Source organism: Lethenteron reissneri, chromosome 5 (assembly GCF_015708825.2).
Source record: "Lethenteron reissneri isolate LAM-NWPU_2019-01 chromosome 5, ASM1570882v1, whole genome shotgun sequence".
NCBI lineage: Eukaryota > Metazoa > Chordata > Hyperoartia > Petromyzontiformes > Petromyzontidae > Lethenteron > Lethenteron reissneri.
In genome coordinates, this window is record NC_083783.1 from 8,782,965 (window position 1) to 8,810,399 (window position 27,435).

General features: G+C 47.8%; 1 protein-coding gene across 1 annotated transcript in view; it reads right to left on the bottom strand.

Annotated features, from left to right (window-relative positions):
- The window catches only part of LTN1 (listerin E3 ubiquitin protein ligase 1), a 177,213-nt gene that overhangs the window by 135,146 nt on the left and 14,632 nt on the right, over nucleotides 1–27,435 (bottom strand). Inside the window, 5 exon segments of the mRNA XM_061567905.1 lie at nucleotides 10,217–10,258; nucleotides 11,427–11,762; nucleotides 11,764–11,903; nucleotides 14,069–14,321; nucleotides 16,308–16,502. Coding sequence (XP_061423889.1) covers nucleotides 10,217–10,258; nucleotides 11,427–11,762; nucleotides 11,764–11,903; nucleotides 14,069–14,321; nucleotides 16,308–16,502 — 966 coding nt within the window.

The following is a 27,435-nucleotide window of genomic DNA, read 5'->3' on the forward strand; positions in this document are numbered from 1 at the left end:
ACCGCACTTGCGTGGGTGGTTTACTCACAGTGCTGTTCATCGCTGTGACCTCTGGCCACCTCCTGCAGATTGGGGTATTTTACAAATTCTCCTTGCGATCTGCCAAGCTGCCAGGCATGTGCCACCACGCCCTGCCATTGTAAAAATGCCATTGGGATACATGTGTGGCAATGGCGGTGACGAGGGAAATTCATTCAGAGTGATAATCAAGATGCGTCTCTCCCAATTGCAGTCACTTTGTGAACGCAAGACCTGCTGACGTAAAAAAAAGCCATAATGTGCCGGTAAACACCTGACCCTGCAATAGCGCGCAAGGACACTCACTGCCCGTTGTGAAAATTGGTGCAATGATTAAAAGAGGCCTCCTAAAAAAAAAGTCACGTACAGCCCAAAGACATTTACATTGCACAAACACCAACAAGGGGTCCGACTCCACACAAGGTCTAATTACACAGCCGCACGTAACACAGGAAATATGGTCTCTTGTAACCAAGGCACATGACGCTCAATCAAAGCACTCAACGGTAAAGACACCTCGGCATTCATATGTGAAGTAAATCGTGGATGAAGCCTGGTTGTAAAAAACTCTGAATCGGCAACTCTCATACACACGATTCAATGCACGTAAAACGAAGGCAACAATCTATTTTTCATAGATTGTTACGTCCGATGGATCGTTGCATGCCTAGCCCACGCACATGCAACAGGGCAGATTACATGTTTGAGTGGGCAGAGGAAGAATCAAGATTGAGGAAGGCCGGGAGAGGCATGGGAAACAGTCCCTGCCATGTCATGGCCTTGTGGTAGAGGAGGGGGGGGGGGTGGCGGGCTGCTGGGGTAGCACGCATACCACCAAAGGCTCTATAAGCCGGCCGCTGATCAATCATCATCGCTCACGATAAATCCACAGCTGGATAAAGGTCTCCTCAAACTGTTACCATCACAGTCCTGCAATGTAGCAAATCCATCAAGTGCTCGCACACGAGCCCAGTGCATAACTCCATCTCCGACGTGTACGTCCTCCCGAGCATGTTCCCCTGTTTGGCTTGCTTCCGTCGTTAGTCTTGATCAGAGGTCGCAAACGGGTTTTGATTCCTTACCGGTACCCTTACCCGTACCCGGCCGCACCAGGGTCGCAAACAGGTACCCGTACCCGGCCGGGTACGGGTACCCGTTCCCTACCCGTACCCGTACCCTACCCGTACCCTACCCGAAATGAGTGACAAACGGTTACTCACCAGTGACTCACGGCCTACCCCATACCCGTACCCAGCCGCACCAGGGTCGCAAACGGCTACCCGTACCCGGCCAGGTACGGGTAGCCGGGTATCGGGTAGGGTACGGGTATCGGGTACCCGGTTGCGACCTCTGGTCGTGATTACCGGCCACCGTGTACCTTCATAGTTGCACATCTTCCCCAAGCACCGTCACTCCTGCTTGTCTCAGCAGTCAACGTGACATCTGTAAATTGAGTGCGTTCTCAAACTCATGCCGATGAACAGCAGGATGTGATTACTCTGAAAGATAAAAACATTATGCGGTAGATGATTTTGCTGCTATAAATTCCACGTAATAAGCCACTTCGTTGAGCGATCATTTGTGGCCAGGTTGCTTCTAAAGAACAAGCTCATAGCTCAGTGGGCTTTACCTGGTAAGATAAACAAAATTGTTACATTTCATTTGTATATATTTTTTATCGAATTTTTTACTTTTCCAAAACTTTGAACCCCTATAATATTTTACTACTGTTTGTTGCTGTAACATTCTCACCTGGCCCTACTGGACATCTGTGAAAAAAGAGCTTTATAGCTTATCGGATTCCACCAGTATATATAAAGATTCTGATTCTGAGAGGGGGCAGTGCTATCGCTTGAAAGACTTAGAGGGGGGAGGGCAGGCATCTTCCAAGGCTTAGGTGTACACTGTGGGGGGGGGGGGGGTCACACGAGGATAGTGTGATGTGTGAGACTGCCCCTTTGAACTGAGCGAGTAGCACTGGGTGGGTCCCGGTGCGTGGCGATAGCGGTGGCACATTTTTTGTTTATCATGTGCCGCCACAGTGCACTGTGGGTAATAAAAGAAAAATCAAACACGCCAGGGTCTGCCTTGCCGTGTAAACACAAACCAACGTGGCATCTTAGCCCATTCCTGGTGATCCAGAGGTCGACGGTTTGATTCGATCTCCCCTGGGCGAAGTGGCTGAAATAATTGACAAGTTTTTCAAATCCCCTGCCCTGCCACTTCTGTCCACCCAGTTAGTCGATCGGCAGGTCGTACGTGGTGGGGTAAAGCGTCGGTACTTCCACCTCTTCCAAGCTGTCTGGCCAGTGTGGAAGAGTAGACCAAAATACCCTGTAGACGGCCTCTCTTTCGCTCCTGCTAGTGGAGGCCCTTTTGCCAGCAGTGGCGTGAGCAAGCAATTGGAGGGCTGCACCCTTTATGCTTTTGGTCCATCAGACGATGGGGACTTGTGGAGCAGTGTTTTCAGGCAGCACTTGTGGAAGCAAGCAAACTCAGAACTTTCTGGGTCTCATTAGCAGTGCCGAGATCTCGGTGAGAGACACTGATGGATGACGATGTTCCCTCCGCTAAATGCCGCTGGTTCAGTGTTTACCACTGGCTTTTTCAGACAGTCGCCGATATGATAAAGGACAATAATCGCGAAAAATCACATTCAGTGCCCGGTCTTGGATGTCCAAACAAAACCTGACATGAATAAGAACTGTACCAAGTCTAATGTGCTCAAAATGTACAGGCCAATGCATGGCATGCGTAAAATACCAAAGTTACATAAATATGTACTTAGTGGCGGGATAAACCTAGTAGTATGAGATGTCATCGCGGGGCCAGTTTGTCCGGAGTTGATGGTTTCAACTCAACAGGGAATTACCAAACCGTGTCGTCGGTTGCAGAGCGAACATTAAAAGACATTGTGATATTTTCTAGCAAGAGCAGGCTTATTGTAGGGCATTGTTGTGGTGCCAAATTCCACATGTGAAATTCACCCGCGGCAAAAAAAAATTGTCAGAAAAAATATCATCCACCGACTGTCCTTAAACAACTTCGGCACCCGGCGCTGCATTTCAAGTGTGATAACAGCCACCAATGAGATCCCCACCTGCTCTAAATGGACGATTATTGAAACGCGAATGAATGCAGCATTGTATCTGGCTTTGTAAAGGTGCCTCACGGAACATTTCACAGCAGTAGTTTTGCTGAAGGTTTTTTGCCCGCGAATTAACCTAATTCCCTCCGCTGAGTGCATTGTTGGGATTTTTTCGCGAGTTAAGTTTCTTTTTGAAACTCACAGAAAGCCTCCGCTCTTAATTCCTTTCATTTTAAATTGCCTCTTTATTCCTCACAAGTAATCGCAACTGATGTTTAAAATGATTTTTAATCAGAGAAAGCCTTAAACAAACACGACCGTTTTTTTGTCTAACTCCTTGAGCAGACCAGTGAAACGAATTTAAATCTACAAAAGACCGTAATTATTTCATTTCGTTTTCATTTGGCTACAAATGAAATTTCACATCCGAGTGCACGGTATTATCACCGACGCAAACAAGCACAGTATCGCTTTTTACCCAGCCTGGCTCAGGGGCTACAAGGCCTACAACACAACCCAGTGCAGACCAAGCGTTCACAAACACACAAGCCCAGCAGCGCTTTCACCGAGCGGTAAACGACTCTCTACATAGGACACTGGCGCACGAAAAAAACGGCTTACTCACAAAGATCAACAAAGATTCATGGGGGGAGACATTTACAGCTGCATAAACTACCCATACACATGCACAGGGCACTTACGCGCATTTGAAAGACAGGAGAGCTGATGAGCGGATGTAAGTGCACAGGTAATAATTGAACGCTCGCTAAGAATGTTGTGGGTGCAAGTGAGTGCAAACCACCACCGTCTAGGGGGACATTCAAGCTCCAAATTCCTGAAGTAGCGCAATGCAGACACCAATTACCGATTGACTGTATGCCTCGTGGAATTGAGATTTTTAAATATACTGATTGCACAGCTGTGTAAATTAGAAACGAATTACAACTGGAACACAATTACATATTTAAATTACGAAGCACTCTAAACACTGCTCTACTAAGCGTCTAGGCATTTAACAACTTAACGCTTCACCTGTTGAATTGTCAACATACGGACTCACAATCTGGTTCAAGAAAAAAAAAATTATTGCTTGCTTCTTCCTTATTAGAGGTTATTTTTAGTTTAGATCGCGTAAACATAAACGTGTCATTGCTTGCTTCTTGTTTGTCTAATCTGTGCCATCTCAATTTGGTCCGTCTCATTTACATCGACCGTCAGAAGCAGAGCTGTGCGCAACCTGTGTCGAGTGCAGGTCGCCACGTCGGGGATTCCTGAGCTCCCCGTAGGCCGCAGAATCTGAGAGGTCCTCGTGGACAACTTTGCGAGAGCAAAGTATGCAAAATATAGTTGTTTTTTTAACAAAACTGTATAAATCCCATACAATCATAAAAGGGAGCGTGTGTGTGCCTTGTTCAATGTATGTATTATAAGCCAAGTCAATGTGAAGGGTAACTATGTATGCTGAACTTCTTTCGCACCATACGTAGCCAACCATGCTAATCAGAGGAACTATTTCAGGCTGGGTGAACCTGAGGCGCAAGCTCTCCTGAAGCAAAATGTCAGGCATCATGTCAACTGCAAAACGCTACGTGGTGGAATAGCAGAGGACTGCTGAAACTCGGAATAAACCTGGTGCCTTGAGAAACGGAACAGACGCTGTCTTTCCGACATACCTGTTCTTCACCTGAGGACGGCTGCTTGCGTTGTGGCCGAAACATCGTGAGAATTGTATTTTATGTTTTACTTTGATTATTTTATTATTTCCCTTCTATGTGACTTTACCGAAAGAACCAAGAAGAAGATACCCTGCCCCCCCCCCCCCCCCCTCATTGAGAAAAGAACCAATCCTGTCAGTGGCCCTAAATGGATTAGAGCATGGGAGCCTGGTGCGTGCGCACATCTCCCTAAGCCTCTTGCTGTCAAGAATTACAAATCAACAGTCCGGTGCAACAAATCCAGCCCCCGGCTTTACGACGTGCCGACTGGTGTTTTCCAGCCGTCCCGAGTCCACAAACGTCAAACTCTCATTCCGCGCGGAATCCGTCAGCAGCCGGCCAAGCGGAACGAGTTCCGATCGTTACTCTCTGCACCGGGGCTTGAACCCGGGTCCCGAGAGGTGCTGCTTACAAGGCTCCCCCCCCTAATTTGGATCTTATCCAAACACGAGACTGTCAGCCACCGACGGGCAGACCAAGACGTCTGCTGGTCGTGCCGCACGCCAAAGAGGGTTGTTTAATTCTCCACTAAGAAGTGTCGGAGGCTTCCTCTTTCAAGTACCAACTCCCTAGGGTCACATCTGAGCTTTGGAATTTGTGCGTGCGAGAGGTTCTTTGGCTAAAGAAGTCTTGATTGAAAATCTGTGGAATTTTAACTGCCAAAGCAAATGTAACATTTTTTTATCTGGCATCGGGCGAGTGGTTTTGACCCATCGATGGTAGAATGTTTCATCTGGGGTTTTTTTTATAAAGCTCAGAATGTTGTTTCGTGGTTAGTGGAGACAACAGATGCCACTGCAAACGTCGGTTTTAATCATCCGGCATGGAAAATGGAAAAACATTTGTGCTCAATTATTCCAAGAAATTAACTCTGGTGTTTTTTTTTACTGATTAAAGCCATCCGTTAATTACCCCTTATTACCCCGAAAATAACAAGGGCTTTCCATGAAGGAATGATAAAATAACAGGCTTGGTGGAATTTTAATTTGGGCTACCATTTACGCATTTGGTAAACCCTTCCCTGCAATAAATGACGAAAAGCAGCCTTAACACAACCACAAGTGAGCGAACACTGATTACAGGAAACAGGTGGCTGTGGCCTGTGTGGGGAGACAAGACTGAGAGGTGAGCTTCGATCGGGCGTTGGGCTGGTTTCTATCAAGACTAAAGCAACAAGTTCTGCCCGAACCGTGAAATTAACTCTCCGCACGTCTCTTATTTACAAAGCCGGCGAGATCCTTTGTTTGCAATTTCACCGCGCACGGGGGAATTTTGGGAAATTCCGTGGCAAAGGAAGCCCGGGTTGACGTTCGGTCGGCAAATCGGAGGTGCTGAGTGCGCATTGCGGTCAGACGCCGGACACAGGAGGGCATCAGCGACTGCAACCAGACACGGCGACTTTAATAGCGAAATGTTTTAACGACAACGATGAACTGAGAGCTCCTAATAAAAGAGCAATCACTTTAAATAGTGTTTCAGGAGACTGTTTATAGACGGTAGGGGTCAGCCAGCTGGACTTTTATATATAGCTACACAAGATAGTACACATAGGAGTTCATGGAAAAATAGGTAAGTAATGCGAAAGATCAGAATAGAAGTGGCAAGACAAGTATTCGAGATATGCTTTGCTCTCCTGCCATTACCGACAGCCTGTGAAATACGGTCACTGCTTTGCTACGCGCATTTTCAGACATCTACACTGTATTTGTATTGTAAATAAACGAATGATAAATGAAAAAGGCTCTTCAAATTATTGTTTACAGTCCACCCGTGATGGTGGTGGCTGATGCTGCGAAGGCATTCCGTGCTCGTGTCTCGGGCCACACGAAGGGTGGTCGCCGCACAAAACAATGCAAAAATGCGAAGGCTCTACAGGGAGAAGAAGAAAAAACTTGTATAAATAAAAAAAGCGAAACCAATTATTCCCTAAACAAAAACAGATTGTCAAAACCGCAAGCTCCCAAGTATGCGTCGCATCACGAAAAAATAAATAAACCGAGTCGACACAATAGGGGGAGCCAAGCTGACGTCATGCCGAGAATTCTGAGATTATACATGGGGCCCTATTCGTTACAGAAGACATGTTCACCACGGTGACGAGATGTTAACTACCTCGCCTGGTATACAGGAGGTCGTGGGTTCGATCCCGACCCTGACGCGTCTATATTTAGAGTTTGAAAATTCTCCCAGTGGTTGTGTGGCTTTTTCTCCGGGTCCTCTGCGTTTTTCCCTCCACATTTAGAATCCGCATCCGTTGAGTATTTGGCTGCTATAATTTCCACATGCTAAGTCACTTCATTGAGCTATCATTTCTGGCCAGGTCGTTTCTGAAAAAAAGCTATACATCTCAGTGGGCCTCACCTGGTAAAATAAAAAGTTAAGTTTTTGAGAAATACCAGCCTGTTCAACATCACCAACTTGCATTGTGAGAATATTTGCTCCGCGCAGATACACACAAATATTACAAAAGACACAGACAAACACAGAAACAGACATGTGTATATATATATTTTCTTAGCACACAGCTCTTGGCTGTGTTTCGGAAATGATTTAAGTGGAAGTTATTATTCACGTCTTTATTTATTTATTTGCCCAAGCGCTCTCTTTGCAAATCAAGGCTGCACGGCCCACAGCGATACCACGACCACCCGTGCTGGCAGGCGCCGGGGGAGAGGGAAAGATTAAGAAACCCCAAGACCATTCGGTTGGAGGGCACCCTCCTGTCCTCCCGTCCGCCGGGAACCTTTTCCATGGCACGAGAGGGGAAAGAGGCGGCGTGCGGTTAACGGGCGCACTCCAACGCCGCCTGACCTAACGACTTCCAAATGTGCGGGGTCGAGAGTTAAAATGCTTTCGTACTTCCGCGTGTGTGTGTGTGTGTGCGTCCACGTTTTCGAGCGAGTGGGCAGGCGAATGACGGGCGAGGTGGATGCAATGCTTTACCCGCCCCCCGCCATCACCCCCACTGGCCCCCCCAAAGTCAGGAATTCCGCTTATTTACAGCGGGGACACGGGGGCCCAGGTTCACGGCCCCGCTGTGTTGCTGGGTCCCCTGCCACTAGAATGGGGGGTCGTCATGGGGTCACAACCGGGCGAAGAGGGCAGCCGGGGCGCTTGCCCCAGGACCTCGCCCCCCACCCCCTCTCCGCTTAACGAGCTTTTGCTGAGATTAACTTTTTTTTCTCCTGTTCTCGCTTTTTATATACGTTTAAAAGAATTCCTCGGTCTGTGCTGGCACATCGAGAGGTAACTGCATGCGAGGAGCAGTCACAAACGACGATGACAACGACGATGATCACGACGCTCGCTTCTATGTTCAAGTGTGCGTGTATCCTTAAGGTGACGTGGTGGTGGTGGTGCGGCAAATTCGTGAGCACAGTGTTGCGATACCGAATACCCGAGTTCACGATACACATCGGAGGCAAGAGCAAGCCTTAATCTGAATCTGGTCCAAGCCTCCCCAAAGATGACTTACTCACCCGACAAAGGGTACCTGCTATGCTGTGGTCACTATTAACCAATGGAGGGGCAAAGGTGGCCAGGCGTGTGTGGATACTAGCTGCTAAACACCACGGCCCTACCCTGCACTATTGGCGTCATATCACGATACAAAAAGGCTTTTCCATGGGGAACTCTCACAACTAGCAGTTCACCACTTTGTGTACGAGTAAAGCCCTGCAAAGAAGATATCACAGAACAAAATCTGAAATCTCTACAATAAGCCTATTTGTCCCAACCAAGAGCATGCTGCTGTGGCAGATTGCATCGTTTGCTCACGAACAACATCATCAGTCGATAATGTTTTGCCAAGAGTTAATTTATCCAAACAGTAGACAAAATGCTCCAGAATTAAATGGCCAAACATCGTAAATCACGACCTTCTTAAACGTGAGTCTTTGAGACTCAATAAGGTTTACGGCTATAAACACACGTCAAGATGTATACGTAATATCTAAAGTATGTGTCTTGTTTAACGGCCCGACCCGGCGAGAATATCTCACAATTCCAAAGTGGGGGGAGAACTGCATGTAAATGCAGTGTTCCGAGGCGGTGCATTCTTGCAGAACTGAACAAAAACTCGGCCTTGTCATGTTCCTGGAAGACCTACCCAGGACAGCACCTGTGCAGGGCCTCTGCACAGTTCGTTCGTTTGGCGGCGGCTCGGATGCTCCTCTCCCAAACGGGAGCCATGAATGTGTGACCAGAGCTGCACTATCCGTTGCATTAAAAGCAATTGATTACTCGCCTTATCATCTTCTTGGTTCTTTCGGTAAAGTCACGTAGTATGGAAATAATAAAATAATAAAATAATAAAAATAAAACATAATTAAAATAATTCTCACGACGTTTCGGCCACAATGCAAGCAGCCGTCCTCAGGTGAAGAACAGGTGTGTCGAGAAGACAGTCTGAATGACAACCCCAGGCTTGGAGCGTCTTTTTTAAGCTGGGTTGGAGGGGGGTAGAGCGCCTTGATAAAATAATTTGCATATCAAGAGGAATTTAGCATATTTATGGGAATCAGTTCGATTACTCGACCAATCGGATAACGCGAAACTAGTTGGCGGGGGGAGGGGGGGGGGAAACAAGTCTCACACACGTGTTCCCATGTGTGCCGCTGGACGGGAGGCGATGTGCGAGGCTAGGTGACGGGCATCGGCATGATCAGCAGTGTCACGATGGGTGCGGCTTGCAGGAGGTTTGCAGTCTTCGCGAGGCAGGATGTGGGGGTGGCGACCGTTTTAAAAGCAGCCCGAGTTATGGACCACAAAACATCATTATCAGTTTTGATCGATTAATCAACTTAAATCGATACAAATCTAACGTATATATTTTAAGGTGCGAGTTAGAAACATTCGCTCAAGTATAATTACGTAAAATGTAAGCTTCATCGCCCTGCAAATACAGAATTAGAATTTGCGGGAGGCACTCGCTCACTCACCCATTCCCTCAGTCACACGGCCTCGTGACGGTGCATTAGTCAGTCACGAGTCAGTCACATGAGTCGGTTACACTGATTCATGACGGTGCATTAGTCAGTCACGAGTCAGTCACATGAGTCAGTCACACCGATTCATGACGGTGCATTAGTCAGTCACGAATCAGTTACATGAGTCGATTACACTGATTCATGATGGTGCATTAGTCAGTCACGAGTCAGTCACACGAGTCAGTTACACCGACTCATGACGGTGAATTAGTCAGTCACGAGTCAGTCACACGAGTCAGTTACACCGACTCATGACAGTGCATTAGTCAGTCACGAGTCAGTCACACCGATTCATGACGTCACATGAGTCAGTCACATGAGTCGGTCATACCGACTCGTGACGGTGCATTAGTCAGTCGCACGAGTCGTCCACACTGATGTTGTTGCTGCTGCGCACTGGTGTTTACCTTCTGAATGAGCAGCAGCAGAACGGACGGTCCCAGATTCATCTGTGGATGTGAAGAAAAACAACCGATTAACTTTGTGCAATGTGTTTTTACGTTTAATTTGTTATGTCTCCCATTTGTTATCTCTCATTTGCTGCATTATCCTAACGCGTATAATTCGATGATGATCGTCATTAACTGAAAGTACATTATCTCACGCATACAAGATTGGATGCATGTGTTGTGAGCGTACGAATATGTTTAAATCCATGAGCTGATAAATCATAATAAGCCTAAAGAGACTTACATTGTTGTGAAAATGAATTACGAGATTGCTTTTCTTATTTCAGTTGCGGATGGCAAAAGTAAAATACAAATTAGATTTTTTACAGCTCATTGCGAATATCGCTTTCTGACCAAACACACCATAAACTTTTCCCCCAATTTTTTTTCCCTCCGCCCCATCCGTGGCCTTCTCTGCCCTTGCCTTTCTTGATGAATAACAGTTGAAAACCAAAAGAAAAGAATCGCGCTGATTTATTACAAACAAAGCGTTAACGATGCATAGGATGTTGAAATTAGCGAGCAGCCCTCTCGGGCAACGCACACACACACATGCCGGCGTCATGTCCTCACACCGCTGACGAAGATCCAACACGCGCCAACGACCGATCGCATGCCCACTCGCCCCACGGGGCTTTGTGACGAACATCATGCCGGCGATGGATCAGAGTTCCATCAGGGACAACTACCGGCCGCCCGGCCCACGTTCTTCTTCTTGTCGTACGGCTGATGTAGACGCAGAGCAACAACTACGATTTCACATTCAGGTGGTCAAGCCCCGATAACCGCATCAGGAGCAGCGGAGTGTAATTCTTCACAGGGACGAAGCGATGAAATCAACTCGTGCACAAGTGCTCGATGGATTGTCACATCGCAGCAATGGAGAGATCATGGCTAATGATGATGATGAGATGTCTGGCAGGACAGCAAGGAGCCAGGTGGGAAGGTAAATAGCCAGGCAAGCAGATAGAGAAGACATGTAGGCAAGCACATGGGCAGTGAGACTGGCTTACAACTGATTAGCAAGGACTTAATACCTGGTCTCCCCGAACACAACCACGTGGCACTGAGAAAACCAACCACAAGCAGCGTCACTCAATAGCGATGACACCGACGGTAGCAAAATACGCACAGACGCACGCAAGGCACTCCCCCTCGAAAGCCACACCTTGCACACGTCGTCCAAAATATCAGCGCGCTGCCTCTGATCGCGACAGGCGCGCAGGACGCTGAACAGCACCTCCACCAGGGCGGCTCGCTCCGGGGCACGGCACTCGCCCAGCCAGGGCAGCAGCGTGTCACGCAGGAACCGCAGCGCCGGCAACGGTCCCAGGACCTCGTCGGCGCGTTCCCGCTCATCAGCCTCACTCGGTCGCGCCTCGGGCCGCACGTCGGACGGACGGCTCGCGCGAGCCTCGGCCACTCCGTCGTCTTCTCCAAGCAGCGAGCGGAACATGTCGTCGGTGGGACAGAGTGCCAGCACGGCAGAGAGGAAGTCGAGGTGCAGGCAGGGAGCCGAGTTCCCGTGCGCGGGACAGGCCGAGTCGCGCCGCGCGACGGCACAGCGCCGGCAGGGGCCCGGACGGGTCCGGGCCGGGGTCACGGGCCGCAGTGTCCTCGCTGGCACCGGTGGAATCGTCAGAGCCTGCAAGGGAGGAAAAAAAGATGCAGCACTGCAATTGTTTGCCATCTAAGAACGCTCTTTAGTCCGATATTAGGAAGCCACTGGAGCGATGCACTTTGATATCATATCGTTTGAAAACGAATATCTTCACAACTGCTTTTTGTGTTGGGTTTCAAGTCCTTCCCCCGCACCTCCGATTAGCACGGTTGGCTACGTACGGTGTGAAAGAAATTCAACATACATACACTTCTGGTAGAAGGGCCTCTGCTAATGGAAGCTCTAGAGACCTTCTAGAGGGTACTTAGCCTACTCTTCCATACTGGTTAGATGTCTTGCGAGAGATGGTAGGACTCGCACGTTATCGCACCAGTGCGACCCCCTCGAGACTGCTGAGCAGACAGAGGCGTGGGAGATTTAAGAAACTTGCACTATTGCTTCAACTGCCGCGCCGTGAAATTTAACCGCACCAAATTGTGCGCAAATCCACTAAACAATGGCAGCATCCCGCAAATTTCAGACCATGGGAATCACAGACGCGGAGGGATGCATATCTCCCGCGAGCACGATAGTGAGTTAGGACACTTCAAACAGCCCGCGTAAACACGCATTAAACAAGAGGAGCTTCATTTACGTGCTAGGGATGCTGCACAAACAACACGTTAAATCAAGAGGATTCAGGCCCAACTCCTAGCTCCAGCTGTCGCGAGAGAAGCAGATCAGCGTGTGATCATTGGCTCTATAACCGGGCATCCCACGATTCATCAAATGATCCGCTAAATGGAGCTCAAGATAAATGCATCAAATAGTGCGCGTAACAACTGATTATATTGGACTTGTATCTATTTGTTCGGCTCATGGAAGCCTTGCAGCCACTGTGGCATCGACTACACACACCACAATAACAAAAGAGATTTTTTTTTATTCCAGGAGTGCAACGTTGAGTCCAAGGACTCTTTTTCAGGAGGGTCCTGCATCATAGTTTAAATTTTAGGATGTTTTCAGCCAATTACTGAGTGTTTATACACCTGGAGAAAACCCACGCACGCAAGGGTCAAATTGGAAACAGACGGTGATTAGTCCACTTGCTGTACCACCTCAACACCCACTGGAAGAGAGTTTCACAAAATTTGTGCGATCCACCAAGCCTCGCATCTACAGTGCAGGATTACATAGCCACCACCACCACCCCCGGTTATTCATGAATTGAATGATGACCCCGAATTGTGGAAATTCACCAAATGAATACATGACGAGGACTCATTTTTACAAAAGTATGTCTGTACATGCTTTGTGTGGGAAAAAAATACCATGCCAAAAGCATGAACAGCTGAAACTACACATACACTTCAAGCAAGATGCACAACCAAACAGCGGTTACTCTTGTTCTGCAAGTGCATGTCGAGGATGCGTCTCAACGGCTGTAAGAAACGCATTTGGGGCTTTGTTAATGATAAAAAAGACTTAAAGGTCACAATCGTGCAGCCTCTAAAGCGTCCTCTAGTAGCCTCGGAATGGCGAGACTGCTCTACCTTCCAGGACAATGTGAAGAGGACATGACAATAAATAAACGTCACAATGCACGGTGCATTGTGGGAACCGGCGCTCCGCATGTCGTCATACACCACTCTGCCGGGCAAGTGCCGGGGAATCTCTGTGCTCTTTACTGGGACCTGTTTGACAAGGTCTTACAAAATGAAATGTTAATTTAACTTTTTTATTATTATAGCAGAAGAGCCGTCACATTGCCATGTACCTATGTCGTTAGGACCTCATGAACCTCAACTGGACAGCTCTCATCATTACCAACATCGAAGTGTGCTGTGCTTTTTAACGACGTGTGATTGGTTGCTCCTGTGCTGTCATAACAAAAGGTTATTCTGACTTTCTGGTTTCATGACCTGAGGAGGATGCTTGGTGTCATTTCAAACACTGCGTCGTGTCTTGTTACTGAATTTGGTTGTCAGAATAGTTCTTCAATTCACCGGTGAGATGACACAATAACAATCAGCGTGTTATACGCCTGTACCTCTGACAATTTCACCTGTTTAGCTATGTCGGCCGGTGAAGGGTTACACAACAACCAATTTGGCAACATCATTACGTGGTCTAACCCAAACATCTCATGGCTTGCATCTTCCTTAAAAAAGCGCAACGCTGGAATGCGCACGACGATGCGACGCGCGTACCCGGGGCGTCCGTCGCGACGGTCTCAATCAGCCCCGCGGTTTCCTCTGCTCCGCCACCGCCACCGCTGCTGCCGTTTCCTGCAGCCTCGGCCCGCTCTACTCCGGGCTCTGGCGCAAAGCGAATGCGTCCCGGCTTCTTGGTGCGACGCGCCGTGACGGCCGAGGGCTGCGCCATGCCCGTGCCGGGCTGGCGGAGGGCGGAGAGGAGAGCGGCGACGCCAAGCAGAGCACGCTCGGGCTGTGGCGCACCCACCTGTGCACAACAAAGACAAAGATCCCGCACCCCCGTGTAGCCTTAACAGACTGTTGGGGCAAGCACTGTTAGCGAGCACCTATGAAGGCCAGCAAGGCAACACGAGGGGGTCGGTGGCCAGCACCACGCCCGGCCGCCTTTGTCTCCTTCGTGCGATGTTTATACACTGCACCGGGTACTCATTTGAGGCAGCGTTGACCTAGGGGAGGCCCAGAAACGGTTCAGATAATCATCACAGGTGTTGGCTGTGAGCAGGGATTGAACTCGGGTCCCCGGCTTTGTAGTGCAATTCACTAACCGCGACACTACCTACCGCTCTCCATACACTCGCAAGTGCATACACGCGCACACGTGCGCACACACACACAGGCGTACACACAGGCGTACACACACACACGTGCACACACACAGGCGTACACACGCGCACGTGGCAACGGGGATGCCGCGTTAACGTTTCCAGAATGTTTATTTTAGACGCAGTCTTAGTCAACGGCACTCTGTAGAATATTAGAGATCAATTAAAGCATTCAGTCAGTCGAAATACCAAGATCTTTTGGTTCCATTGTGTGACGGTAAAAAATAGTTTCAATTATTTTTACATGTTTTCTTCAAAACAGCTCGTACATCCACTTTAAAGGTCCCAGTGTTTTCAAGGTACTACGTAGTAAAGTGTCCTATAGGACTCAAAGTCAGCCAAACGGTCTGCTCTATTACCGCTCTGATGGAGGGCCATTGTCTACAATATATTTATTTTCTATCACAAGGCAACGTTGACGAGAAGATTCTTCTCGTGCTTGTTGTTGTGTCTTTAGTTTTCTTCATAATTGCGCAGGTGTCTTTTGAACGTGTTGTCACGCACAACTGGTGCAATAGAGATATTGATCTGTCCATTTAACGGTCTTTATTAATTTGTACTATGCTGTACATTTCCCCTTTCATACTTTTAACCGATATCATTAACGTCCATGGAGCATTAAGCATAAAAGGTTAATTTTAACCAATTACTGTAATCACATCGGTACTTTGGTAATTATTGATGTAATCTGCGCAGGCTAGTTTATCTTCAACAGCATCATTAGCATCATTTATAAAGAACAAAGGGGAGCCTAGCCATAAAGGGTGAAACTATTTGACAGTTGCCCATCTGAACTATATAAACATGAAATATTACATTGAAAAAAATTAAACGGCAGTATTAATTCCATTTCATTTGTACTACGCTCACTAACAGTAAACCAAAATACCTTCGAGGTACAAAAAAACTACCGAACAGATCGCAAAAGGTTCGTAATCTCAATTACCAGAGATTAGATTACATGTTGCAATTTGAGCAATTGTAGGAAATTAGTTGCTTGCCGTGTTATCGAAAAACGCTCAAGAAAATATCAAAGCGCTTTCCTGTTCAAACGTGTATATACACAGCAACCCTCCTCTCTCGCTAACAACCCTGGTGTGCACGGATGGAGGTTAAACGCCACATTCTCATGGCAGGGGCAAGTCTTTTTGCAGGACAACCACTGCTAACTTCACAAAAAAAATTGTATTTCATTGGTCTACTCAAAAGAAAGGAAATACATGTATTCGTTTAAAGCTCTAGTTCATGAAAATATATATATTAGCTGCAATTACTGGCTATGAATACGGAGACTTGTATAAATCTCTTTTTGGTTGCTAAAATCAGAACTGTGCTCATCCAGAATCCACTGCCTGACAACAGCTAACTCTCGATTTAAAGCTTTCGTGACTGCAGGGATTTTTGTATTTTACAATTGTATTTTATAATGTTTAATTTTTATTATTTTATTATTTCCCTTCTACCGAAAGAACCAAGAAGAACAGCTAACTCCTGACATTAGAAGAAGGCCTTTGTCATGTATTCCTTTGGGCAAAGCTCTGAGAGTTGTGCATCTCTCAACAACGCGGTGCGTTTCACCGCGATTATTCGCCGCCGTGCGTGCGTGCTCGTGTGCGTGCGTGCGAGTTCACCTGTCCCAAACACGTGCTCCCGACGCTTTCCCAGAATGCAGCGAGCAGCTCGCAGTAAGCCTGCCTCTGGTTTGGCGGGAGATCGGGGTCCTCCGATCGCCGCCCCCAATGAGCCAGAAGCTCGGAGAGCTGCGCGAAGACTGGCGACTGCTGCAGCTTTGGGTCCGCAATGGCCAACTCCACCAGGGGTAGCAACTGTTGAGCAACAGCAACAGCACACATGTCACGTACATTTTTTACTGGTAGGAACCCACTGGTTCCACCAGCCACTAGGGGATTATTGTGTCCGTCCGTCCGTCGTGCAGGGAGGGGCTGGGTGGGGAGGGAGGGAGGGGCTGGGTGGGGAGGGGAGGGTGGGGAGGGGCTGGGTGGGGAGGGTGGGGAGGGGCTGGGTGGGGAAGGGCTGGTCACCCCGTGGTGCCCTTATAAAACTCAACGTTTAACTTACTCACGCCGGCTTGTGCCCGCCCTCAGTTGGCCATATTTGCGGAATACACCACGCCGCCATTGACCCTGGTCATTGACCGAGCAACCCAACGTTCCTACCAGCTCCCTCCGCAGGAATGTGTTTTAATACAGAACCTACATGACATAAGGTGACTGCGTGGCTGTGATGGCTCAGAGTAGGCGCACTGAACTTAGAGGCTGGTTTTGAATCTGGTGACAATCAACTCATAACACTTGAGATCCTAGTTTAAACATGGGCGGCTGGTTGCCTGCAGTCTGACCCAGGACCTCAGCAGTGCCAGTTCAGCACTCTAACCCTCCAAGCCGCCTGGCCACCAAGGCTAACCTGCAGTCTTAACCGGCGAAGAATCTGTAACGTCACCGAACAAACGAGGAGGCTATTGCTGGCCAGTGTCGGCGAAAACACATGTCAGAACACCGTATGGGGCTTCGCTTGCAAATGAGCCGAACGCAGCTCAACCAACGGACAACCAAATAGAGGGCAAAAATTATTATGGTTACAAAGACGGCGCGTTAAAAAGGCACTCTGGCTTGCATCACTCTCTTCGGTCAATAAAACGAGAGTGCAGCGCGACAATCCAATACGTCAGTTACTCTTAAACTTGATGTTCGAGTGCGGCATATGTGACATCCCAAGAGGGTCATGCCCGGCCTCTGTAATCATATACATTGTGATCGTAAGTCATGCGGAATTTAAGTTTTGTTACTTTGCAGAAAGGAAAAGCGATGGAACAAAAAAAAAGACATTGTCGAGCCCTTTGCCGGGTGGTCACGTAGCCTGCAGTTGTTTTATGGGCTCTCCCCCCCCCCCCCCCCCCCCCCCCCCCGCTGACAAGAAATGCAAAATAAAAATCTATTTCGGACCTTTTTAAAGTGGCAGACGCTGAGACGCAAATATTTAGCGAATTCTTCTTGAGAGGAATCCGGTGCCGCATCCATTCCGATGGGGCGGCACAGCATAAAAAAAAAACCTCCAACTCGCAAAGCAACAGGCTACATTCCACGGTGAAAGATGAGGTGAACCGCATTGCGTACTGTATACACGGACAGCGTCGAATTAAAACAACCTGATTGCAGCAGTATAAACAAGACAAAGACACCCCCCCCCCGTATAGCCTTAACAGACTGTTGGGGCAAGTGCTGTTAGCGAGCACCCACGAGGGCTGGCACAACACACGAGGGGGTTGGTGAAAATTTGTACACACCGCACCAGGTAGTCATTTGAGGCTGAGTCGACATCGGGGGAGGTCCAGAACCGGTTCAGATAATCGTCAAAGGTATTGGCGGTGAGAGGGAATCGCATCCGGGTTGCCGGGTTCATAGAGCAACGTGCTAACCGCTACACTACCACTCCCCACACACACGCAAACAAATATATATACGCAAATGTGTGCAGGCACAAATGCCAGTACACGCGCTGAGCGTGCACATTTCAACAGCAGTACTATGGGCAAAGACGTATAGATGGTATTCAACTCGGTGCAGAGTGAAAGAAAAAAAAACACCTCTAAACAATGTAGCACATTTTGGTTTCAGTGTCTCTAATGGTTCCCAGATGTTTAATGTACACAGTGCTGTGGAACGCAGTTAAATACGATGAGGATGTGCAAGCCTCTGCCAAGCTCAGCAGTCCGGGGCGAATGCAGCGCCTACACTCGCAGAAACAACCTCAGTCCTGACTCCGGCCGGAGGTCGAGTGACCAGTGCGAAATCTTGTGTTTCATGTTTTTTATTAAAATATAATTCGGCAAATTGACGCAGAGCCTTAAGACCATTTGTTTTTTGCGCGAGTGTCCTTTTGCCGTACGTTGTTTGACAAATGCCTTCGAGTTTTTTTTTTACGAGCAATTTTGTGCGTGGGAGGAAACCAAAACGCCTGCACCAAACCCACGCATTCAACGGGAGAGCAACCAAACTCCGCACAGAGATTCTGTCAACAACCTACTTGCTGCACTGTCTCACACCGGGACTTCACAAGCAATTCCGTGCATGGGAGAAAACCGGAACGCATAAAACCCACAAGAGAGGCACCGTGCGCTTGTAACACGTTTTTGTGTGTTGTTTAAAACTTACGGGTTTTTTTCCAGCACGCAGTATTATTGTGTTATGATGTGTTTTTTTTCTTCTCGTCATTTACACATTTTACAAAAGCTACGAACATCAACCTCCGCACAATTTTCATATCCTACTCTCACAACTTTGGAGGTGCATTTTGGCAAGAGCACCGCCATGGGAAGGACCGATGCATCGCAGGATCGTCAGATGTGGCGGCAGTTTTGGGGCGGGGGGGGGGCTGGGTGGGGGCTTCATCTAGCAGCGGATTGACCATGACTGATGATGACCGCCATAGCGTGCTCTCGTATCTGCCCTGTACTAACATTGCATTACATTGCGCGTGAGTGACGTTGCAGAAATAGCACCAAAGTGCTAGATAATGGCACACTTCACCATTAGTTTAAAATGTCTTTAGTCCTTAATGAAGCTTCAGACTTGCATTGGACAGACCAGGACACACAGTCTAGGTACATATCTTGAACATAAGAAGTGGTTGGTATTTGTGATATGTCTGTCTCTCTATGTATGTATATTGAACATCGTTCGCACCGTACGTAGTCAACCGTGCTAATCGAAGGTGTTCCTAAAACCCAAGGTGCATTGAGAGAAAAAGTAAAGGTGCAACCCTGCAATTTCTTGGCTCAACTCAATGCTGGCAGAAGGGCCCCCAATAGAAGGAGCTCTACATAGCCTCTCGAGAGGGTATTTGGACAGCAGTGGGATCATTTATGAAACGAGGTGGTGGCGGTGCATTGTAACCAATAGAATTCTAGCGCTTGGCAGGAATTGCTGGTCAAGAGGCAAGAATTGCTGCCACCTGACCCGAGGGTTGTGGCTATGCTTGGGGGCTAGGGCAGTGTACACCGACTGCGTATCGGGCATCCTTAGCCGTGCTATCAATTCGCCCAAGTCCACAGAGGCGCTTGCTAACGAGACACACGTGGTGGGACAGTGGGGAAAACCCAAGGAGGAGGGACGACAAGGAGCTTGGCTCTGTCTCTCATTAGCCAGAACGTAACGGGTGAAAAATGACATCGTCGAGCACTTACGGTTCCCACGTCAATAACGCTAATAATGGGGGGGGGGGCAGGTATGCGCATTATCTTGTTTCAAAGGAATTTTTCAGACGGCTGCTCGGACCCAACACTGCTGCGGAGCGCAAGAGTCCGCACCCGTCCGCGAGCGCTCGATGCGGGTCGCTTCGCCAAGACGGGCAATCGGGGTGGTCGCAAACGCCGAACGCGCTCGGCCACCGAAATGTTGGCGCGGCGGTAACCCTCGTGCGTCACAGAGAGAAGGGCCTGAGTTTGATCTCCAACTCGGGTGCCTTTCTGTGGAGTCTGTATGTTCTCCTCCTGTTCCGAGTGTTGTCCGGTTTCCTTCCATCGCTTAAAAAAAAACCCGATACAATGCAACTTGTATTGGCCAGTCATCCAACGCCGAATAAATTACTCGACTGGGATTACACTTCAGCAGCAACATCGCCTCCGATTGCGAAAACTTGGCAGGACCCTCTTGAAAAAGTCTCGAGTGAGGAGGCTTCACTGGGTAAACAACGATGAGATTTTTTTTTTAAAGAGAACAGACCCACGAACATCGAGAGTGATCCCAACGTGTTCAAAGTATCATTCGAATCATCAGGACAGAATCCAGCGCTGCCCACGCCATGTGGCTGAAATGCGATCCGATTACACCCGAGTGAAACATTGCAAGGAGGCCACGCTTGTTTCCCTTGGCTGCCAGGAGTGACTATATTGAGCACACTGAGCCGAAGTCAAGGGTTCAAACTTCAAACGGCCATCAAATTTGTTGGGACATTAACCGTACCGTACGTGACCTTATCGGGAACGTTTAAAAATGTACAGATGTAAAATGAAACGCGTTTTCATTCAATAAGGGCGCCGAATCGGGAAGCTGCAGCTGTGCAAAATTGCCCCGGACATTATCGCCACCTGAATCTTCGTCGGGTTGTTTTTTTGTAAGCAGACGTTCATACCCCGCTTCCCCTGAGCCCCGACCGCCCCCGAAGTCTCACTCATAAAACCATTACGGTCGTAGCGGCAATGAGCTTGGGGCCACAGTGAATTGGACGCCTCTTGAAAAGCCGGGCCGGACCACTCCAACTCAAAAAGATGATTCAATATTATTCTTGTAACGGCTCCCCGGAATTAATTTATTTATAAGTTTTTGGAAAACATTACCGTTTTTGTAAATCCGGCCAGGTGGTACTGCGGCGAGCACGCTTGGCTCACAATTGTAAAAGTGGCTATTAGACCTCTCTCTCAAGGATGAATAATAATGTAGTTGTGTTACAGGGAACGCCACACAGCCTCGAGATTTCAAGCGCATGTAAGTACTGCACTGGGTCGTTTGGCCACATCCATGCATCGGTGTTCTACATGTGAGACAGAAACGAAGAATACTCTGGGAAAATACACTCGGGTAAAAGGATTAACACCCACCCAAAGGTCAACACAGATGGGTTCACGAACCTACTTTCTGTCCTGCCACTTCTCTACACCTCGCAGCAGCGGATATGAGAACATCACAAAGCTGCATGATGCTAGCTTCCGCCCCCCTCAGCCTAACCTTCTGGATCACAATCGTGCACAATCACGCTCGGACGCAATCAGCCTGGCCCACACCATGGTAATGTGGAATTTCCATTGTTATCCGAGGGACGCCACTGTATATAAGCACCGTCATACAGGTTGCATTTGGTGAAAAACATTCATGTGTAAGGCACTTTGAGAATGGCCAATGACTAAATCCCCAAGAACCAACTCACATGATCCCATCAAACCTCGGAAGCTAAGCAGGGTTTATCCTGGATGAGTCTTGGATGGGCAATCGCCACGCATAAAACAGATGGAGTAGTTGTAGACTACAAGAGGGCAGTGTGGTAAAATCCAGTGCTGTTCTGTACTCCACCCCTCACCAACCCGCAACTGACCAGCGTGGTGAAGTATGGCCATATAACCCTGCCTGGTGTGAGGAGGCCCTCATCCAGCAGTGGATTGACAAATAGGCGTTGCATTTACAGATGTACACACTTTGGAGTTTCTGTGGTATTTAAAGGCCGGATAAATGAAAATTCTTATCCAATGTGTTGAGTATTTGTAAATTAATGCGTAAATTTCTTGCTTTCGATTGTGATGAATGAGTGTAGATTTATTGGCTCATTTAATTACCATTAACCGCTAGCTAGGTGGCCCTCTGGAAGTGCAAATGCCGGCCTTTTGTACAGAAGTTCACCACAGAAACGCTGCCTGTTAAATACGCCAATTATTACCAAAATTCCGAGGTGTTTTTTTATTGCACGCAATGTGACGAGAAGTAGCTGGAGCAGAGTTTTAGGAATAAAAAAAAACTAGCGCCGGCGTTCCAACTTTCCAGTTAATTTCACCGAGAAGATGGACAAGGGACGGAGAAACGTGGAAAACAAAACTAAAAGTGGTACAGAAGTTTCACTATTTGTACAAAAAATCCACAGCGTGGACCAAACCCCTCCATCACCCCGATGTTGTGCTTGGAGTCTGGAACATGTTCCTGCTCTTTGTGCTGTCATCAACATCATCAAACAAATACAAGCGATGACAGAAGACACTGCAATGAGGGTTTTAAATGGCAATAGTTTTCATTGTGTGCTAATAGTACAGCCAAAGGCACGAATACTCCAAAGAGGATGGCCAACTGTAGAAATGAAGTGAATTCAGCTCTTACGCAGGTGCTAAGTGGATTGTTGTGTCGCGTGACTGAGAAACGATGTCGGCCTGGAGAGGCTTTTGTCCCACAGTGGATAGATCGTGGATGCTTCTTCTTAAAATGAGTACAGCACAGATCCTGAAAACTATAAAAAACATGAATTTGTAAAAAAAATTAATGGCGTAAGCTAAATGTCAGTGTGAATTTTAATTAAAATATTAACAGAGTGCATGGGATGTGATCTACAAGAACCAATTAAAACTCACCAACATCAACATTAATAAAAGTGCCCTACAACAGGGGAAAAACACGTACGTGGATTCATCATGCGATGAGGCTTTGGACCGCATTTGCAGTTTTATTATCCAGCGCGTCTCTAACATTGAGTTTTTCTCTGTTTCCTGTCGAACGCCAGCGTCAAAACACGCGTCGATTTCTGGCAGGCGAAACGCGAACAAGACGGGAGAGGATCTTGCCACACAGCCAGACAAATGCCTTGAGGGCAAGCCACGCTCACTCACTCGTTAGCTTGCGTTCACTCCATTCGCGCGCCACGGTGGCGAGATATTAACTACCACGCCTGGTGTACTGCAGGAGGTCGTGGGTTCGATCCCAACCCTGCCGCCTGCCGTATACAGTATTTTGAGTCATCTTCTTGGTTCTTTCGGTAAAGTCACGTAGAAGGGAAATAATAAAATAATAAAAATAAAACATAATAAAATAATATATTATGTTTTATTTTTATTATTTTATCATTTCCCTATAATAATAAAACTAAAACATAATAAAATAATATCTAATGTTTTATTTTTATTATTTTATTATTTCCCTTCTACGTGACTTTACCGAAAGAACCAAGAAGATGAATGCCTGCAGTCACGAAAGCTTTAAATCGAGTATTTGGAGTTTGCAAATGTGTCTCTCCCCATGGCCGTGTGGAGTTTTCTCCAGGTCCTCCAGTTTTTCCCTCCGCATTTAGAAACAATCGTTTAGAGTATTTGGCTGCAACTATAAATTTACACACGATCATAAGCCACTTTCCTTGAGCTATCATTTGTGATAGCCAGGTCACTTCTGAAAAATAGCTACATAGCTCAGTGGGCCTTTACCTGGTACATTTTAAAATAAATTAGTTTGGTTTCTTTTCAACGTAAACTGTGCTCCAGCACCTGTGCTCGGAGACGAGCAAAAACTCACGCGAGAGATCGGACACAGGAGACGATGCCTCTCAACGCAGTTGCTGCAATGCCCCCCCCCGGCCACCCCCACCGGCCCCCCCCCCCAGCCGCGCCCCCTCCCGGGCCATCTGGCACCAAGATTAAAAGTGTCCAGTTGAAACGGGGGACGTATTGTTTTTGGAGAAACATTAGTTTATCTTTTCGCGGTGAAGAAAATATGAAAATGCACGCATGGACACCCGCACGGGAGGCATGCGCACTCACACCCACACCCACACGCGCATCCAACGCTACGATGAATTGGCCGAAAAATACGGCGTTTTAAATGTACGCCATGTAAGCCTGAGAATCCACAAACACCGCACACACACACACGCACGCAAAAGATAAAGATCCCTCCGCATAGCCTTAACAGACTGCTGGGGCAAGTGTTGTTAGTGAGCACCAATTAAGGCTGGCATGGAACGTGAGGGGGTAAGCCACACTGTTAAATGTACACCACCGAAATGTCCATCCCAGGATGCCTAAGTATTCGCGATAAAGGAATTATACAAATATTATTGTATTTGTTTTATTTGTACCGGCCTGTTAATAGTGTTCTCGTTTAGCGTAGCTTTGTTCAAACCTTTAATGTAACAAGTGTCACTTTAAATAGCTCACACACGCACGAGTCCATGCATGTGTCGTAAGAGTGGAAAAGTCTATTTTAATCGACGGGCCAATTAATCATCATGAACACGAGCATTCCTCTAAAAACGCTAACACTGCTATAACATTGGGCACGAAGGCTCCTTTCTATTGCCCCTCAATACCAATGCCGCTCTCACAACGAGGAGACGGACGTCCTCCTCTGTAAACTAAACTAAAACTATTTATTTTAAGCTACAGCTCTTTGTCAGCTACAAATGATAGCTCAACGAAATGTATAGCAGCCAAATACTCGAAACGCGTGTTTCTAAATGTGGAGGGGAAAACTGGAGAACCCGGGGAAAAATCCACGCGACCACAGGGAGAATGTGCAAATCCCAAACAAACAGCGGTCATCAAGATCGGGATCGAACCCACAACCTCATGTACACCTGGCGAGGTAGTTAACATCTTCCAGCCACTGTGGCAAACGCGCGAATGTCACTCTAACGCCACGGATGGCGGAGCGGCGTTCGTGACATTCGTCCGTCCGCCTCTAACCGCTCGGCAGCGCGAGCCCCGATCGACGCGGCGTCGCGCTCGGATGGTGCACACACTTTTAATCCTACGCCGGGCGAATTGAAGGTCAGAAAATATTTGCCGTGGTCGAAAGGAAGCACTAGGATTACAGAGCAAATATGTGTTTTTTTCACCCAAGATCTGATCCTGGCCTGAGGCTTCGCACTTCAGGCCCCACTACCTGTTTTTGCACGGCGTGTGAAGGACATTTTTGTTATTTTATATTAGGGCTTTTCTTTATTCCTGTGCTCGGCTTTCGTGGGAAAAAAAAAATCAAGTGGATCGCCGACGGTTGACTTTGGCACGGGAAGACAGATCGGCTGGAACAGAAGAGCCAAAGACGAAAAAGGGAAAGAGTTGATGGAGAATGAGTGAGCAGTCGAAAGACCTGGTGGAGGGTGTTAATGCACAGATGGCGCAACAACAGCCTCAATAATTCCTGAGGTACAAGGTGGACGAGGAGGAAGAGGAAAGTCCATGAATTGGGACCAGAAATTGTTCAAATTCACGCTCGTTGTCATCATTGTGACCAGGGGATCGGCAACCTGAGGCTCCATCTCCACATGTGGCTCTTTAACATTGCTTCGTGACGTTATTTATTAAGTGCCACCGTTTCGTATTCAAATGCATTGCAGCTCTTGAAATAGAGGTTTTTTGTTACCGAATTTCGGAAAAATTTATTTTGGTTGCCAACGCCTGGCCATGATGGATGGGTGTCGCAAATCTATCGCCATTTCTCACGCTCTTGCAATGCGAAAATCCGTCCGACTGCTGCACGTGCGCCGACTTCCACCGCTTCAACTTCAAGGTCAACGTCCTCTCGGGAGTGTTCTCTCCTTTAACTGTGACTCCGCCGTTAGTCTCCACCGCCAGCCGTCATACTTTCGAGCGACGTGTCCTGCCAATACATCCTTCCTTTTCTTCATAATTGCGCGTCTTCTCTAATCCACGTGTTCCTCTTCCTGTCCCTCTCCATGTGTCTTTGTGCAACTTTCAGCATTTGCTGAATTCTGTCAACTACCACATTATCAGATCCGATGAGCACGGTTGGCTATGTACGATGCGAAAGGAAACGATCAAGAAGTTACCAGGTTTCAGATCTCTGCTGGGAGGTGTATAAATCGGCACAATATATGGGGGATGGCAGAGCTTGGATAACTGCTGGTAGTGGCAGCTCACCGCCTGGTTGCTGCCATACTGATTGTCTGTGGTTCCTCGCGCCTCCAGAGTCATTCTCTCTCCTGTGAAAAAGATCTTCATTGCTCATCGGATTCCTCCAGTCTAAATAAAGATTCCGATTCTTCGAGAGTGAGCAAATACCATGCGGCGTGTTACAAGTTGAAATTACCGATTGAAAACATTCCTCTCGGGGCGCATTGCTATGTCCAATTTTGCAAAAGTACTCCAACATGCTCTCATTTGCCTCTTTATTTTATAACTATAATGAGCAAATGGAAATTGGAAATTGTTCTCAAAAGCCCTTCTAGAACCAAAGAATGTTGTGTTTTTGACATTTGGATGTATTTTCTAAGTTTAGTTCAATTGTATTGCATTTGGAGTTACATTAATTGTCCATTCCAGTTGGCTATGGGTGGCATGTGTGTGTGTGTCTTAGTGTGTCTGTGTAATCTGTAAAAAGCCTAAATGTTTCCGGTTGGAAACATGTTTCCGGTTGGAAACATTTAGGCTGGCCTACCTACGATCCATCCTGGGTTTAACCAGGCTGGATTGTGTGAGGAGCTCACAAGTCCTTGAAAGATCTGGGCAAAGTCCCATCAGTGAGCTCCTCCGGCAGGCAAGGCTGCGTTGGCTGGGTCATGTAGCCCGCATGCCCAGCCACCGCATGCCTAAACAGCTTTTGTTCGGCCGGATCGAGGGGGCTAAACGGGCGCGGCACGGGCTAGAGAAGAGATGGAGTGATGTGGTACAGGAGGACGTGGAGCTGAGTGGACTTGCCGATGACTGGTACCAGCGGTGTCAAGATCGGCCTCAGTGGAGGATGCTCATGAAGGACGCTACTAGGCAGTTGGAGGCAGTCGCCCTCCAACAACAACGGAGGGCGGAGGAGCGACGCTCACAACAACGAGCGGAGCGCCGGGTGGCTAAAGCACAGCAAGTTGGTACAGTAGGGGGCACAGGTGGTGCATCAGCCAGTCATCTCGGTCATCTCGGTCAGTCGACCCGTGGCACCTGGGTCTGCCCCGTGACCTCCTGCCAGCGGGCGTTCGACACTTCACGTGGCCTCAAGGTGCACATGGCCTGGCACAAGCGTCGTGGTGACGTCACCGCCACTTAGTGGCGAATGGCGGTTGTTGTTGTTGTGTAATCAGTGAATCTGCATGTGTGTCTGCGTCTGTGAATGTGTGTGTGCAGAATTGTGTATATTTGCATCAGTGTCTGTGTGTGTATGTTTGTGGGTCTGGTTCAAGCATGTGCTATAAGTTCACATCTCTCTGCATGTGTGTGGACTTGTTTGTCAGTATGTGTCCTTGTATGTGCATTTATAAGTGTGCATT